This window comes from Dipodomys ordii, unplaced genomic scaffold (assembly GCF_000151885.1).
Source record: "Dipodomys ordii isolate 6190 unplaced genomic scaffold, Dord_2.0 Scaffold40, whole genome shotgun sequence".
Classification (NCBI taxonomy): domain Eukaryota; kingdom Metazoa; phylum Chordata; class Mammalia; order Rodentia; family Heteromyidae; genus Dipodomys; species Dipodomys ordii.
In genome coordinates, this window is record NW_012267256.1 from 4,447,835 (window position 1) to 4,464,220 (window position 16,386).

General features: G+C 32.7%; 1 protein-coding gene across 1 annotated transcript in view; it reads right to left on the reverse strand.

The window, feature by feature from the left end:
• Positions 1-16,386, reverse strand: part of Vps13a (vacuolar protein sorting 13 homolog A (S. cerevisiae)) — a 163,865-nt gene that overhangs the window by 59,122 nt on the left and 88,357 nt on the right. The window contains exons 36-49 of the mRNA XM_013018390.1: positions 14,897-15,024; positions 14,300-14,469; positions 13,637-13,851; positions 12,710-12,942; positions 11,459-11,551; positions 10,823-11,179; positions 9,766-9,867; positions 8,203-8,361; positions 7,786-8,041; positions 6,203-6,363; positions 5,232-5,335; positions 3,056-3,338; positions 429-824; positions 82-186 (exon numbers count right to left, since the gene is read on the reverse strand). Coding sequence (XP_012873844.1) covers positions 82-186; positions 429-824; positions 3,056-3,338; positions 5,232-5,335; positions 6,203-6,363; positions 7,786-8,041; positions 8,203-8,361; positions 9,766-9,867; positions 10,823-11,179; positions 11,459-11,551; positions 12,710-12,942; positions 13,637-13,851; positions 14,300-14,469; positions 14,897-15,024 — 2,762 coding nt within the window. The remainder of the gene's footprint in view (positions 1-81; positions 187-428; positions 825-3,055; positions 3,339-5,231; positions 5,336-6,202; positions 6,364-7,785; positions 8,042-8,202; positions 8,362-9,765; positions 9,868-10,822; positions 11,180-11,458; positions 11,552-12,709; positions 12,943-13,636; positions 13,852-14,299; positions 14,470-14,896; positions 15,025-16,386) is intronic.

Here is a 16,386-nt window from a genome sequence, read left to right on the forward strand (position 1 = left end):
AAAAAAAAAAAAAAAATCAATCGAGTATCTAATAGATAACATCTCAAAAAAAAAACATTCTTCAGCACAGAATGAACTTACTTGATATTCCATTTTCTGGCCTTTACATTTAATGGCTCCATGGCTACCAACAGTATCAATTGAAAACTGATCTGACAACTCACTATCAGTTACCATAAGCTGAACCTAAGAGAAAGAAATTGAAATGTGTTATAATTTAGGTACCTTAAAACTTAAAAAAAAATTTAACATAAAATACTACCTTTTAAAACACCAATCTTTTCTCACTATTAAATGCTAATCTTTTTAAGTTAAAATATTTAACAAATGTTCTCTCAACCTACATTTACAGTTTATTCTTCAGCACTGAAAATGAAAAACTGACAAGGAGATAAAGGTGAGTAAAAGTTAGAAAATACAAAAGTTACCTTATTGTTATTAAAAAAGTGATTTGGCTGAAAAGAAAAAAGAACTGGTTTTTTATAATTAGGTGGATGTTTTCGATGAATTCCATCAGCTTTGTACTGTAACATTCTACCAGTTTTATTGACCATCCAGTATGGACTATGAAATGCCACAACAGTCTGGCCAGTATTGTAAGTCATATGGATGGCAATATCTAAATCAGTCTTTTCCATTTCTGTGATACAGGTAAAATTGATGAAGCTAATGTCTTGTTGATTAAGTTTTATATGATATTCACTTTTCCAATCATGATTAAGATAGTCAAGTAACTTTAAATGCAGCTTGGCTTTATCCATCTGTACTGTACAAATCTGGGCTGAGTGTCCTTCATTGAGAGTAGAAACAGTATTTTCAATCCCCTGTAAGAAAAAAGAAAAACACATTCAACTTTAAAGTATCTATAAAGAATATGCCTCAAAATTCTACTTAATCATTCTAAATTGAATTCTAATGCGGTTGAAACACTTTTTAGAAAAAGCAGATTTTAGGTTTCAGCTGTGTAAACATCTATGAAATATTTGATCTAGATCTGAACAACTGTATTTGCAAAACAGTATAAATAATTGACTTCAAAGACTATTGTGGCTCAGCCAAATAGCTTGTGTCTGTAATTCCAAATACTCTGCAAGTAGGAATTGGTAGGATTACGGTTCAAGGTCAGTCCGGGCAAAAAGTTAGCAAGATTGTATTTCGATCTACCACACCACATAGATGGAGTCAAGATCTAAGGCAGTCCGTGAGAAAAAAAAAAAAACATGATCCCGTATGGTAAAATATTGTTAAAGCAAAAAGGACTGAAGATGTATCTGAAGAGAGAGTGTGTCTGTCTAACAAGCATGAGGCCTTAATTCAAACTCCAGTGCCATCAAAATAAATAGATGGGTTATTGTGGAGATCAATATATGAAACCTCACTGGAAATTATGAACATACAATAGTAAAACTCACGAGACAAAAAATAACCCTAGGTATTAGTGATTATAGTCTTGAAAACTAGAAAATAATGAAACTTGTAGAAAACTATGAATCCTAAAATGAAGCAACTGCTAATGACTTCCACTCTTGATTTTTAATACCTTCACCCAATCAAGAGGTACTCTCTCATCCTTAAACCACGGCTGTTAACTACACCCACCTAAAAATACATAGGAAGTATAATAATATAGTCATTCTCAAAGCAAATCTATAATGAATTGCAGCGATTACATATTCCTTCACTTGATAAACATGGCAAACAGAATACGTACATAAAATTATAAGATGGAGAAATTCCACTTCTAACACTGGAGGTAAACAATCTTTTAAAAAGAGTTTTTAGTATAAAAAGCATGTTCACAGGGAATACATTCCTTAAGTGAGTAGAACATATGATATAAAGTAACAAGCTTTTTTTAAGTCTAATGTTATTTCAATACTGATTCTCAACCATGCTTCAAAGTATAGTGTTCATCCTGTAACCATGATTTATATACACAGAGACATAGAAAACCCTGATCCCTTCAGTTTCAATGATAGGTAATTTTATAATCTCTACTTTCTGATTTTTAGAAGACTAAAAAATATTTTTGTAGTTTTTTGAAAAAACCAGTATACCACATTTGTACTAAGATTACTAAAATAAATGAATTTTCTTGATAGTACTAGAGTTGAATTTGCTAGATGGGCACTCTGACTGCTGAGTTAGACCTCAGCTGGTTTCGGCAGGTTATTTTTGAGATAGGGTCTTGCTTTGTCCAGGCATGATCCCGTTAGGCTTCCCATCCTAGCTAGAATCACGGGGTTAGACCATCTCACCCAGCTCTCTGTTAATAAGTCTCATCAACTTTTCTGGCCTCAAATTGTGATCCTTTAATCTCATCCTCTAAAGAAGATAAGTTTACAGATATGAGTCATCAGTTCTTGGCTATAGAAGAATTTTTATTTTTCTTTTTTTAGGGTTTTTTTTGTGGCATTAGACTTTGAATTCAGGTTCTCACACTTGGTAGTCAGTTCTCTATCACTTGAGCCACTGTGCCAGCCCTTTCGGGCAGTTTCAAACCAGAGTTTCATTTATGTCTGGGCCTGTTTGGACTATGTTCTGGGTATACATTCCCATAAACTTGGGATGACAGGTACTACTGTTAAGATGGGAGTCTCTGGAACTTTTTTGTTTGGGATTGCTTTGAACCTTAATATTCTGATCTCTGCTTCCCAAGTAGCTAAGATTACAGGCTTGATCCACTGCATCTGGCTGAACATTTTAATTTGAATATCTGTTCTATCTATTCTTTACTACTACAATTAATACATCCTATCACATGAGTTACATCTCCAGACATTTTGATTTCATTTATTTTTCAGACAGTGTCTGATGCTTTTCTCCAGGGCAGACCTCTGACCATGATCTTCTTACTTCTGCTTCTTACATATCTGTCGATATAAGTGTGTGCTACCCCGTTTCATTTGTTCTTTAAGATCTCACTAATGTTTTTCCCAGGCTGAGATCAACGTACATTTTCCCATCTTCATGTCCTGCTTAGTATGTGCCTCAAACATTCAATTGTTTTAAATAACTCAAGGTTTAGAAATAAAAGAAAAACCTTCGACAATACCTGTACATAATAAGCAATTTTGTAAGGAAGAAGATTTCGGAGTATGATAGGTGGCCATAAATGCATTATGTATGGTAAGTCCCAGCCATCTTCTGAATACACTGAGAGAGATGTCAATTTATCCTTTTCTGGGACAACATTAATAATGAATGGTGTCTTCGAGGGGTTTATTGATCTACATTTCTTCTTTATAAGTGTTCCTTCAAGTTTTATCATTTCTTCAAAGTCAAGTCCTTCACATACTTGATAATCCTCATCCTCTGGCTTCAGATAAAGAAATGACCTGAATATAAAAACTGCAATTTCAAAACACTTGAAGACCTAAGTTACACACTTACAACTTTAGAATTCTGTTATTATTTACTTCCATAATACTGTATTTTTACATTTTCATATATATTTGAGAGCCAGGTAAGAGGCAGCTAACTTCCTGTAAACTTAACAAATCACTTAGTCTTTAAGAGAAAGTTATTTTTATTATACACTATTGTAAAAATACAAGATGACTACAAATAATCCAGCTAAGCAAGAAAATACTTATTACGACTCTACATACAAGCAAAAGTATGTCCAACGTTCTAGATTGTGTTTTAAGCATTAGGAATTACATCATAAACTTTTAAGTATGGGTTAGAATGAAGAGACAGCTAAAAATTTGGCTGCTTGTAGTTTTGCCTATATCTTTTGCAATATTCCTTTAAATGTGGAGTGTTCATTTTTAGAGTGTGCTTTAAAATGTTAAATAAACTATGATGCTAAACTCCACAGAAGGTTTTGTTTTTTTGTCTGTCGTGGGGCTTGAACTCTGGGATTGGGCGTTGTCCCTGAACTCTTCAGCTCAAGGCAAGCACTCTACCACTTGAGCTAGAGCACCACTTCTGGTTTTCTGGTGGTTAACCGGAGACAGTCTCGCAGACTTTCCTGCCCAGGCTGGCTTTTAACTGTGATCCTCAGATCTCAGCCTCCTGAATAGCTAGGATTAATGTCGTGAGCCATCAGTTCACAGAAGGTTTTACTGAGCAGTAAGCTCAATATTCATGAGATTTTCTGTTTCGGTTAAACAGTATTAATTTATTATGATATTAAATCTACAATGATAAGATTCACTCATTATTTTGATCAGTCTTTTGTTGGTGCAGTTATGGACTTGAACTCTGGACCTGGGCACTGAACCTTAGCTTTTGTGCTCAAGGCGAGCACTCTACACTTGAGTTACAATTCCATTTCTGGCTTTTTTATTTTTTTTGGATAATAGAAGATAGGAGTCTCACAGACTTTCCTGCCAGAGCTGGCTCTCTGAACCTTAGTCCTAAAATCTCAGCTTCCTCAATAGTAGCTAGGATTACAGGTGTGAGACACTGGTACCTGGCTCATTGCTTAATCTTTTTAACAACATTTATTTTATACTAAGCTTGACACATTTTCAATATTTAAAATAAGTTATATTGCAATTCTACCTCTGAGCATTTAACAGAACATATGTACAGATGAAAGATTTTATTTTCTAATGAATTTTTTAAAATCTGTTATGAAAGTTTTGAAAAGATAAAGAAGCTAGGGTACCAGTGGCTCACACCTCCAATCCTAGCTACTGAGGAAGCGGACCTCTGAGGATCACAGTTCAAAAACCAGCCTGGGAAGAAAAGTCCCCATGAACTTTTAACTCCAATTAACCACACAAAAACTGGAAGTGGCGCTTTGGCTCAAAGTGGCAAAGTGCTAACTATGAGCAAAAGAGCTCAGGGACAACACCCAGGCCCTGAGTTTAAGCCCCACAACTGACACACGCACGAAACAAAAATTCATGTTCATTATATATAGATATCTGTATCTAGCTATATATCCGTATACATATATCTATACATATACAAAGTTTATGTTCTATTAGACATTTGTAAAACTCATGTACATGTGACTGTGGGTTATAATGACTATACTGCAAACATATAATAATTGTGTTTATATATTTATAAAAGCATAAAATTTTATATGGTACATATTAAATACACTAAATACATATTTTGAGAAAGAACTTCCTTCATGCCTTGAAACGGAAATAAATTATTTTAAAGGAAGTTTGATAACTTAAAGATAAACATCTGTATAGGATCTAAAATGAAAACTGTATGAAAGAATTTAGCATGAACAAAAAGATTTAGGGGAAAAAAAAAATCACCGGTAGGATGCTAATGGTACGTTGAATTCATTTTCAGGTGATGCAATTCCTAATAAAGTGTTTCCTTCATAAACTGAGATTGGGAGTGGAAAATGATTTCTAATCTAGGAAGAAAAACAAATCATATTAAGTTCAGCAACCTAAGAATTGAGACATTTAAAAAATATGTCCACCTAATACCCTAGAAAGAAATTAAGCTCATAAATTGCCCATATGATTTAGAACATAGAATTTTTTAGTCTTAAATACAAAGGAAGTTTCTACAGAAATCTTGAAAATTATTTCTAAAGTCACAATCAATAGGAAAATGCAAACAACAAATGATTTATAGAACAGGAAAACTGAAAGATCAATTAATCTGAAAAATATAGTCAACATTCCAAGAAATCAAGAAAATGCAAACTATAATCATAGGATATCTTCTCATTCCAATAGGCTGGTATAAATTAGTAGTCTTCTAGTACTAATAGGAAAGTATGTATATATGTAACTATTGTACAATGAGAACAGATCAAAGAATACCTAAAAATGGAGAAGAAAGTCTTTTGCATAACATGTTCATTACTATTGACTTACAAAGATTTCATAAGTGTATTTTCATGTCAAAAATCAACCTTATTGTATATTCTGTAAAAAAGCTGCCAATTTTTCCTCTGCTTAAAAATTCTCTAATTAAAAAGATATACAAATACTATAAAGACTTAATATTAAAAAGGTATATTATATAATAACTAAAAATTAAATTGATGAGGTTTTTTTACATTTTTAGTACATAGATAAGTATTTTATAAAGCAGTGTAATAAGAAATTATGAGAAGCATATTGAAAGAAATCCTTTCACTAGTCAATTACTGAGAATGGAATTTGCAAATTAGCTGTGCTTCTCTGATATTCTTCAGTAATTGCTTTAATTTTTACATTAGAACAAAGATGTATATAGCAGCACTTTCCCAATATTGATCACTTCATACCTGCACTGGTGAGCGAATTGTCACCTTCTTACTTCCTTCTACTGCATCGATTTGACAAACGACAGACCTTTCAACTCCAGACTCTCTGTGTCTTACAGTATACAGCCGTCGCCCCACTTTTGTTAAAGGTATCTTATCAGCAGTAGAATGGTTATCGGGTGCTAAGTTAAATACAGATAAATGTTAAATACCAAAATATCAGATTGTCTTAAACTTCTAAAAGTCTTTGAACATTACAGATTTAATCTATATGAAAGGTTATTTAAATAAGCTACTACTTGTTCTACAGTATTTATCCAAAACTTTTACAGCATTTTCCAAAAAGTTTTTAATTAAAAAAAAACTCATCAGAAAAAAAATCTCATCAGAAGTTTGACACATCCTCCAAAAAACAAATCTTTAAAAAATAATTGAGTAATAAGAATAATGATAAAACCCAAGGACAATGATTGTGGCGTGCTGTCATAATAACCAGAATCTAATGACTTCAGATAGACATTGGCAAATGTGGAAGTAGCTGCACTTATTTAGTTTTAAATTTTTCCAACTATTTGTGTGTGTGTGTGTGTCTGTGTGTGTGCGCGCCAGTCCTAAGTTTTGAACTCAGGGTGTGGGAGCTTGTCCATGAGAATTTTTGCTCAAAGTTAGTACTCTGCCACTTAAACCATAGCTCTACTTCTAGTTTCTTTTGGTGGTTAATTGGAGATAAAAGTCTCATCAGCTTTTCTGACCAAGCTGGCTTTGAATCATGATCCTCAAATTCAGCCTCCCAAGTATCTAGGATTACAGGTGTGAACTACCAGTCTCAGCCTGACTTTTTTACATATACCTTGAATTTAATTAAAGAACATTCTGTAGGTACTTAGCTAATATATTTGCCTAAATATACTATTTGCATAAAATTTTATCCCCATTTATAAAAATATTACCTCAAAAGCAGAGGCAAAAGTGACATACCATTACCAATGCTCCAAAAATAACCCATAATACCTATATTAATTCCTAACTACGGTAACCAACTGTTTTAATAGCCTGCCTCTCCCCATGTCTAATCTTCCATATGATATTCTCCTCAATGAACTACTTAAATGTCAGGAGTGCCAGAGGGGTTTGGGTAATTATTTGAAAATATTTGAGAATGACTACTGTGATAACTTAAGATTTTTACTTCCCATAGAAATGAAACATCTGCAACAAGCAGAAAAGACAAAAATAATTCCTCCTCAGTAGGTAGAACATTAAATGGTTATAAATTCCAAAACTAACACAAATATATCAGTTGAATTAAATAGAACTCAGCTATAAAACTGGTGAAATGCCAACCAACTCATATCACATGTCATTAAAACTTCCACTAGCAACATCGACCATCTGTAAAAATTGAATAAACTTAAAATAATAATAATGTCAACAAGTAAGGTCAGGATTTGGAATAGAGTACTAAAGGAGAGAACTAAAAAGCCCCCCCCCCAAAGTTCCCAAACTATTAGGAAAGGGATTATAACCAAACAAACAAAAATCCTGTAAGATACCATAAACGCTGGTAAAAGAGAATGTAAAAAGGCCATAAAAACACCACTTACTAAGGAGAATGAAGAAGAGCTTGCTGCTTAGACTGGTCATTGCACTGAAATGATCGTTGTCCTTAGTCAGTGCATAATCCATACTCAAACTCTCCTCATTATTCAAAACGTGTGACTTTGCCATGGGCATGTTAAGTACATTAAAAGAATCACTTGGTGAAACAGAAACACTAAGTCCAAGAGAATTTAAAATCATAAATGGTGCTAGATCTCTTACAAAGACAGGTGAAGATCCAGTAGCAGCCTCTGTAAATGCCTAAAAAAAGAGTTTTCCTAAATAAACTGTGTAAAACTTAACTGATAAGCAGAATAACATGACAATAACAAAGTTAACAATACATATATTTAATAAAAAGGTCAAGTTAAAGTAGTAACTCAACATTCAAATTTTCAAATATTTACTTTCAAGATATTTACCTTGACTAAATTATTTAACATCACAAGGCCACATTTGGATAATGTAATGTTCAATTGGTCTTTTGAGTAGAAACTGATAACAGTTTTATATTCTGGCACTTTATAGTTTTCTTCCTCTGTATCTGATTCCACAATGGCCTTTTTTGCTTTCTTTTTCATCTAAAGTGATAAATTGTAGACACATAATAATTTGCTTCAAAAAACAAACTTTCAACAAAATGTAAAAATACTATTTAACAGAAACAAATTTTATAAGTACTAAAATTACTTTGACAATCACATAAGGTCATAGTGGACAGGGGCCAAGTATCAGAAGAAAAAATTTTTTCTCATCTTCAGTAATGTGGCAGGCATTATTTAGAAAAGGAAAAAAGTCTCTGAAATTACTAAGTTTAACTGACATCTAAATATAAATTTAAATAGTTCATATAAAAATAGCCAAAAAAGTAATTGTTCATGATAATACATAAAGAACAGAAACCTGGGGACTTACTAAATCAGGCAAAATTACAAAACATTACTACTGCAAAACCAAGACTAGTAAGAATACCACTTATTTATTTACTTATTAATGGTACATAAACAATACTTTATATTGACCTAACAACCACCAAAGAAATGCCTTTATCCAAATCTTTCAGCTTAATATATAGAAAATTGAACTGCTTAATTAAGACAGTAAGGTAGGGATGACAAGTTAGTCACTTTTTTTCCTTAACTATAAGCCCCTAAAAATTTGTTTACATGTTGACTCAAATTTTTTTAATTTAATTTTGACTCAAATTATTATACAGAGAATATACTGGTAATATTCTTGCTCAAAAGCACAATTCTATCCATCCAAAGGTGCTAATTCTAATAATTTCACAAATTCGCAAAGTACTTCAAGCAAATAATAATATGTTGTTTGCTAGCTAGATATTCTTTTCAGAAGGCAAAGAAAGGTAATATTAGTCACAATCTGCAAAAAGAGGCCCTAGAGGAGGGACAGGGAAGAGGAGGGACAGGGAAGAGGAGGAAGGACATTATAGCCACAGTTGAGAGCAGGGACTATACAACTCAATTTATATCCCATCTCTTCTATGTTAGCTCTTATAACTTCAGAGAAACTCATTAACCTCTCTGATCTTAATCATTTCACATATTCAGATGTGGATTAAAACATCGCTTTCTGTGTCTTACTGTAAGGACTAAAGCAAACACACGCTGAGAACAATGTCCAGTACATAAGAAATGTTAAATAATTAGTTGTATTAGGAGAGGTAGCATTTTGATTTGAAAATAACATTGAGGGCAAAAAGGAAAGCATGTAGGCAAGGAGAGAACTTCAACTTGGTTGTGACTAAGATTAAAATGTCTAATGTGGTGCAGACATCCTCAGTTTTTAAAAATATTTTCCACTTCAAATAGACTTTGATGGAGGATGTTAATAATGAAATTATACTTGTACAAAGGCAGAAAGCTTATAAGAATATGCTACCGTCCCAATTTTGCAGTGAATCTAAACTACTTTAAGAAAATAGTGCTCTACTCTCACTCTTTCTCTAACACACACACACATACCTTTATTCCAAGATTCCATGGTCTGAAATCCTCAGTCTGATCAATTTCTAAAGGTTCAAGCAAAGGCTCCCATACACCAAACATTTCATTATAATAATGAACCTAAAAAAAGAATTTTAAATTTTAAATGAAGAATTCAATTATTTTCTAAAATTATCTTCCATGTTAGATCTTGTCACCAGGCCTTTTCTCTAGGATATTTCTTCTACATTAAAGCCATTCTACATGTAACTCACCTATCCCTTCTTCATAGCTAACTCACATTCTTTATATTTACTTCACAAAGAATATTCCACATATTCCCTTTACATTTTATTCCACATAGAACATTCTTAAGAATCTTCTTTGACTAAGTATTGTTTGTTTGGACTAATAAACTGTGTTCATCTACCACACATTATAGATATTTTTAAACAAGTCTATCTTCACTGAGTTAAAGCCCATGAATCTTATGATTCAATCAGTTCTACAATGCTCTGAATCTGTGGACATGCATCCAAGATCAAGATATACAGAATCCTAACCAGAATCTGAAAATCTGCAATTTAAATTATACTTCTGTTGGTATGTAACCCCATACCAACACATATAGAGAAATTTTCATATTCACTTCATAATGCAGAGTATCAGATTACTTTCAAATAAATATAAAATCAATTTATTTAAACCAAAGTAGAGAAATTAATTTATGTGAATTCTGAAGTTATGTTTCTTCCTAATCTTTAGAAGCGATTAGCCACATATTCATGTATATAGTCCGCTATCTTTTAAAATGAAAAAATAATCTTAATAAAATTCTTAAGAATGTTCAATATAATCAATTATCTACTAGTATATCACCTTTAACTCGATAAAACTGAAATACAAAAATGTAGACACTTCAAAATTAGAAGCAATGCACATATAAAAGCGACCATTAAAAACCATAAATGTGTCAATTGTCTTATAAAATTTTTTAAGTCAACATCATTTACAATTAGCTCAATTTAAATAGCTACCTAAGATTTTGTAATATTCTATATGTGACACTATTTAAAAAACCATGGAAAAAACTTACTTCTAGCTCAATCTGACAGTGTAGATTTATAAGAGTACTCCAATTCTTGCATTCCCCTGAAAAATGTGACTTTGCCAAAAGCATAGGCACTGTCCTATGGCCAACTCCAGCCTCAAGAACTATAAAAATAGAATCAATGTTCATTTTTATTATCTCTCCTTGAGGAATCAATTCAGTCGGGGTAGCAACCTTTTCAGTTTCATTGGATTCTTCAAGAAACCACATTTTTAAAGTCTTTGTATCCTTCTTTTCCCATAAATGTGCTATAGAAAAAACATTTTCCTCTTGGATAGTTTCCTTAGTTGTATAAAGTGCTGAAGTTATAGTTATTATGGTGTTTATGATAACAGGTGAAACCTAAGTAGAAAAGAAAAATTATTTAAAACTATATTAAATTTATCTGCTGATTAATTAGAAGGAATAATAAACTAATATTAGTGCCATAGTATTGTGGATACAATTTTAAAAAATTTAATTTGTAAAAGTATTTACATGAATCTTACATGAATATTAAACTGATGAAGTATAATTGAAATTATATATAGTATAGCATTATTAGATAACTACAGAAGCATCCAAATGTCAACAATATAAGGTCATACTCATACAGAAGATTTGAGCAATATTTTAACTTACCTTCAGTGTAAGGGATTTTACTGATACATCAATTATTTGTGGACCTGAGCCTATCTGAGTAGCTTGATAAAACAAGTCACAGGGCTGCAAAACCTATAATACAACAATTCCCTAAGTTAATGATCACATTGTTAAATCTTTAAGATTTTCTTAGCAACAGCTAAATTTACATAAGCAACTTAATTAACAATAACTGTATACAGAGTGACAACCCAATTGTTCTCATTATTTATAATAAAATATGAATGATATTATGAACTATAACATTAATATAAGAAAGTAGAAACACTTTTCCTACAAACCCTGATCCTGGCACTTGAGAAACTGGCATCTAGAAACCACATATTCAACAGCTATAAAATGAGGTTAACAGCTATGCCAAGGAATGATAACCAAAATACTTAACAATTGGCTGAGTATAACATAGAAAAGTCTGAACAAACATTCATCAACAGATCATTGAAGATCAACTGAATAGCCACTATTTTTATCTTACTGGATTGCTGGCAAACTACTGACTAACTACTTAACTACTGTTAAGTCTTAGCTGTTAATATTAGACATCCCCCTCAAGATGGCTCCTAAGGATCCACAATGGGGTAAATACAATGCTGAAACCTGTGCTTTCTGACACTCAGGTTCTTCTTCCTGAAACATACTTCCATGGCTCCCCTTGGCCAACTTAACGAATATGTCAACATTCTTCAGTTATTAGCATAAAAGTAACTCTCACTGTGAAGTCTCCCTCAGGAGACTACGTTTCTCTATAAAATCCTAAAATATCCTTAGCAAACAGAGTTTAACAAATATCCTCAAATTTAAGATAAACCATATATATATACATATAGCTACTAATGTGCTTTAAAAATAGGAAAAAAATATGAAGAGCATCTGAAAGATGAACAGTCAACACCATGAAAGGTGAACACCAAACTGTGGTGCAGTAAGATGTTATAAAGAATAAGGGTGAAAAGAATGCAAGTAAATCCAATTTTTTTTGGGGGGGGTCCCGGTTGTGGGGCCTGAACTCTGGGCCTGGGCGCTGTCCCTCAGCTCTTCAGCTCAAGGCTAGTGCTCTACCACTTGAGCCACAATGCCACTTCCAACTTTTTTCTTTTTGCTTATGTGGTGCTGAGGAATCAAGCCCAGGCCCTCATGCATGCAAGGCAAGCGCTCTAACACTGAGCCACCTTCCCAGCACCCATAAATCCAATTTTTTATGACTAAGCAGATAATGAAACATCAACTCACTGTAGTGATTTTGCCTTTTCTCTTCACTGGAAGAAATGGGCATGCTCTGACTTGGAGGTCTTTAACAGCAGCAGTCACTGTAGTGTTTTCAATGTCACCTTTACAGCATATTTCACATTGTGTCGTAATGACTAAAGCAGGAGCATCATGCCTTGTCATGTCAGCCACAAACACAATTTCAGGATTTTTAATTAGAATATTCATTTCCCACTTTACTAATTGCTGTACAGGAACTAAAATTGAAATATTAATATAGGTATATTAATTATGAGAAACATTACTTCTAAATAACAAGCAAAACTGAAAAAATTAAATCTCAAGAATATCTATTACAACTCTCTTTTCTTGTTGTGTAAAACTCAATGAAGATTTGAGAAGCAACATAAAAAACATGAAAATTTGGGAAATACTGTACTACCGAATGACAGATCTGAAACTTAATTTCCAACTGTCAACCTGACCTTTTTTTATATTATACTACAGTGAATATATAAAAATATAGAACTTGAGGTGTAGTTCAAGTGATCGAGCCTTGCTTGCCAAGTACCAGGCCCAAGGTTAAATCAGCAACATTGAGAAAGAGAAAAAAGGAAAAGAGAGAAAAAGAAAGGGAGAAGAATAAGATGAAAAAGATAGAAAGCACTGGTTGGTCCATTATTTCTGTTTTCTTTCATCCAATATATTCATTCAAATAAATGCCTCCAGGAAAATAAAATGACTTGTTCTAGTATGACACATAAATGTTAGGCCTAGTATAGGTACTTTCAAAAACTGCAATCTACATATATTCCTAGAAAATACATTAAGCATTTCCTCTTATTCTGAAAAATAAAATATTTTAATAAATGCAATTACTCTGATAATTTAAAGGATAATCTAGAAGTTGTAGCATTTAAATGACAGCAAATACTTTAGTTATTAACTAACCTTCCTTAGAAGTCCATGTTTGAACACTAGTTTCTACAGCAGAGCCTGTGGTGTAGGCTTCAAGAAAGACATTTGCAACAGTCAGAAGAAATTCCACACTTGCACAAATATACATTTCTTGAAATACTGCATCAGTCACAGATCCATCTCTGACTGTTCTGTATTTTACATCCATCATGTCCTTTTTGTCAAACCCAACAGTTAGTCCTATCATTCTGAAAAACACAGCAACAATTCCTATGTATGAGCAAGTTACCAGAACCAAATACATCAATAAAACTTAAATACCTTTTCTTATCCTTTTCACCCACAGCAAATAAACATTCTGAGAGAGTTATTTCTTTATAAGACTGAAAGGTGCTGTAAACAAGACTTAACAAAACCAATTTCAAATGCCACATACCATTTCTTCTCAATTTTTCAATGTATTTCCTATTTAATTATATTTACTTGTATTCATTCAACTCATCTGTCAACTATCAAGGAGAATAGCATACAGCAGGACATTTTGAACATTAAATAAGTAGCATTTCTTGACTGAATTTACAAGCTTAGTAAGTCTCTAACATATACCCAGAAAGTGCACTGCAACTTTGGGAAGAAGTTCTCTGAACATTATTGACTATTTTCAAGTAAAATTCAAAGCAATATGATAATACACACCTAGGAGTTGCTTTCTTGACATGGGGCCTTTTATCATCCAAAATACAGTTTTTTACTGAGAAAGAAGAGGATATTGAATCATCGGTATACATTTTTAAAGAACTTATAATGTTCTCCAATTTAAATTCAGCAAGTATCAGGGATGGATCACGAACATCTGTAAAGGAGGCCTATGGAAGAAGAAATCAGAAAATACAAAAGCGTAAACTTAAAGTAAGTTTATGTGCGAACTACTATGAACCATGACATCTTGTAAGGTACAACAAAACTGTTTGCTTTTCACTTTTTTTTAGTGCTAGACCTTGCACATGCTAAGTATATACTACATCACTAAGCCACAATATCCTAAATCCCCAAATTCTCCATTCTCCAAAGGCTAATGAAAGATCCAAAAAATTATTTGGAATTTATCTTCACACTATTATCTGTATTGTAGGTTATTTTAAAATAAAAATGATTAAAGTTAACATTAAAGTAAAAAAAAATCAAATCATTTTTTTCCTCCAAGGAACAGGCACTACCAAATATGCACTAAGTACTAATGTTTAACATTTATTCAGCTATGTAGTTTTTTACGTGACCCCTTCCTCACCTTACCTGCTGAGGACCTGGACTATACAGCACCATGGTGAGGTAATCAGTTCTGAAGCTCACATTTAGTGTCATCTTAACCTGCGAAGCATGTGAGTGCACCTCTACCACAGCAGCAGTCACCACAGTTGTTCCTGACAAAACAAATTATTGAAGAAAAAAATCAGATCAAATAGAATTAGTAATTAAATAGGAGCACTAAAAAGATATTCTGAAGCTGGCTGCTGGTGGCTCATGCCTGTAATCTTAGCTACTCAAGAAGCTGTATTTCAGGATCACAATTTGAACCCAGCTCAGGCAGGAAAGTCCATGAGACTCTTACCTCCAATTAACCACCAAAAAACTGCAAGTGGAACTATGGCTCAAAGTGGTAAAACACTAGCCTTAAGCACAAAAGTTTGGAGACAGTTTTGAGTTCAAGCCCAAAGAGCAGCGTGCGCACGCGCGCACACACACACACACACACAAAGCACACACACATATAATCTAGAAAATAAAAAATAAAATTTATATACAATAAAATATATCAGATCTGAACAATTTAATGAGGTTTGAAAACTGTGTACATCCCTGTAATGAATACTCTAAGCTGAAAATTGTTTAAATCCCTGCAGGAAGTTACTTTGTACCCTCTCCTTCCTTCCAATCTCCCAAATTTTTACTATTCTATTTTGACCACCAAAGATTCCACATAAATTCCATATTAATGGAAAATATAGGGGACATTTCTTGTTACTTGGTTTCTGTCAACATAATTATCCATTTTTCTACTAACATTTAATGTTTACATATTTTGGCTACTATGAATTTTTAATTTGGTTGAGTTACATAGCTAGGCCCAAACTGCTCTTACACAGGTAGGTACCTTCACTACCAAACTCTTTGTTAAAGCAGTTCTATCATTTTATATTTATAAATACAAGAAAGTTACACCTGTTCTTCCACTTGCTCGTTAACATATCACTGAAAATTTAATTGCCTGATAAACTATAAAATTTTCCTCATAAAAATTATATTAGCAACTGTTCATGTTTTTACTAGCATTTTGTACAACATTTTGTTTCAGTTATCCAGGTCATTATTTTTTCTAATTGTTATTTAGTCATAGCTTACGTATTAGGTATACAAGAACATGTATATAACGACTGTGGCTGGATTCTGGTATTTAACATTCATTATCTTGAGACCACCTTTGGTGAGCAGAAATTTAAAATTTTGATAATCTATGAAGTTTTTCTTACGATTATTGTTTTTGTATCTACCTAAGAGCTCTAACTCACAGTAAATAAGTTTCCCATTAGAAATTTACAAGGTTTAGCATTTAGCTTTTAAGTCCCTATCATCTATTTCAAATTAATTTCTGCATATGGTATGAAGAGATGTTTGAATTTTTTTCCACGTTTATACAGCTGTTTAAAAGTCTATATTGATTAGGTATATGGTGAACCTACAGATCAATGTAGTAAGAGCAGGTTTTTTATTTTTTTCCAATCCAC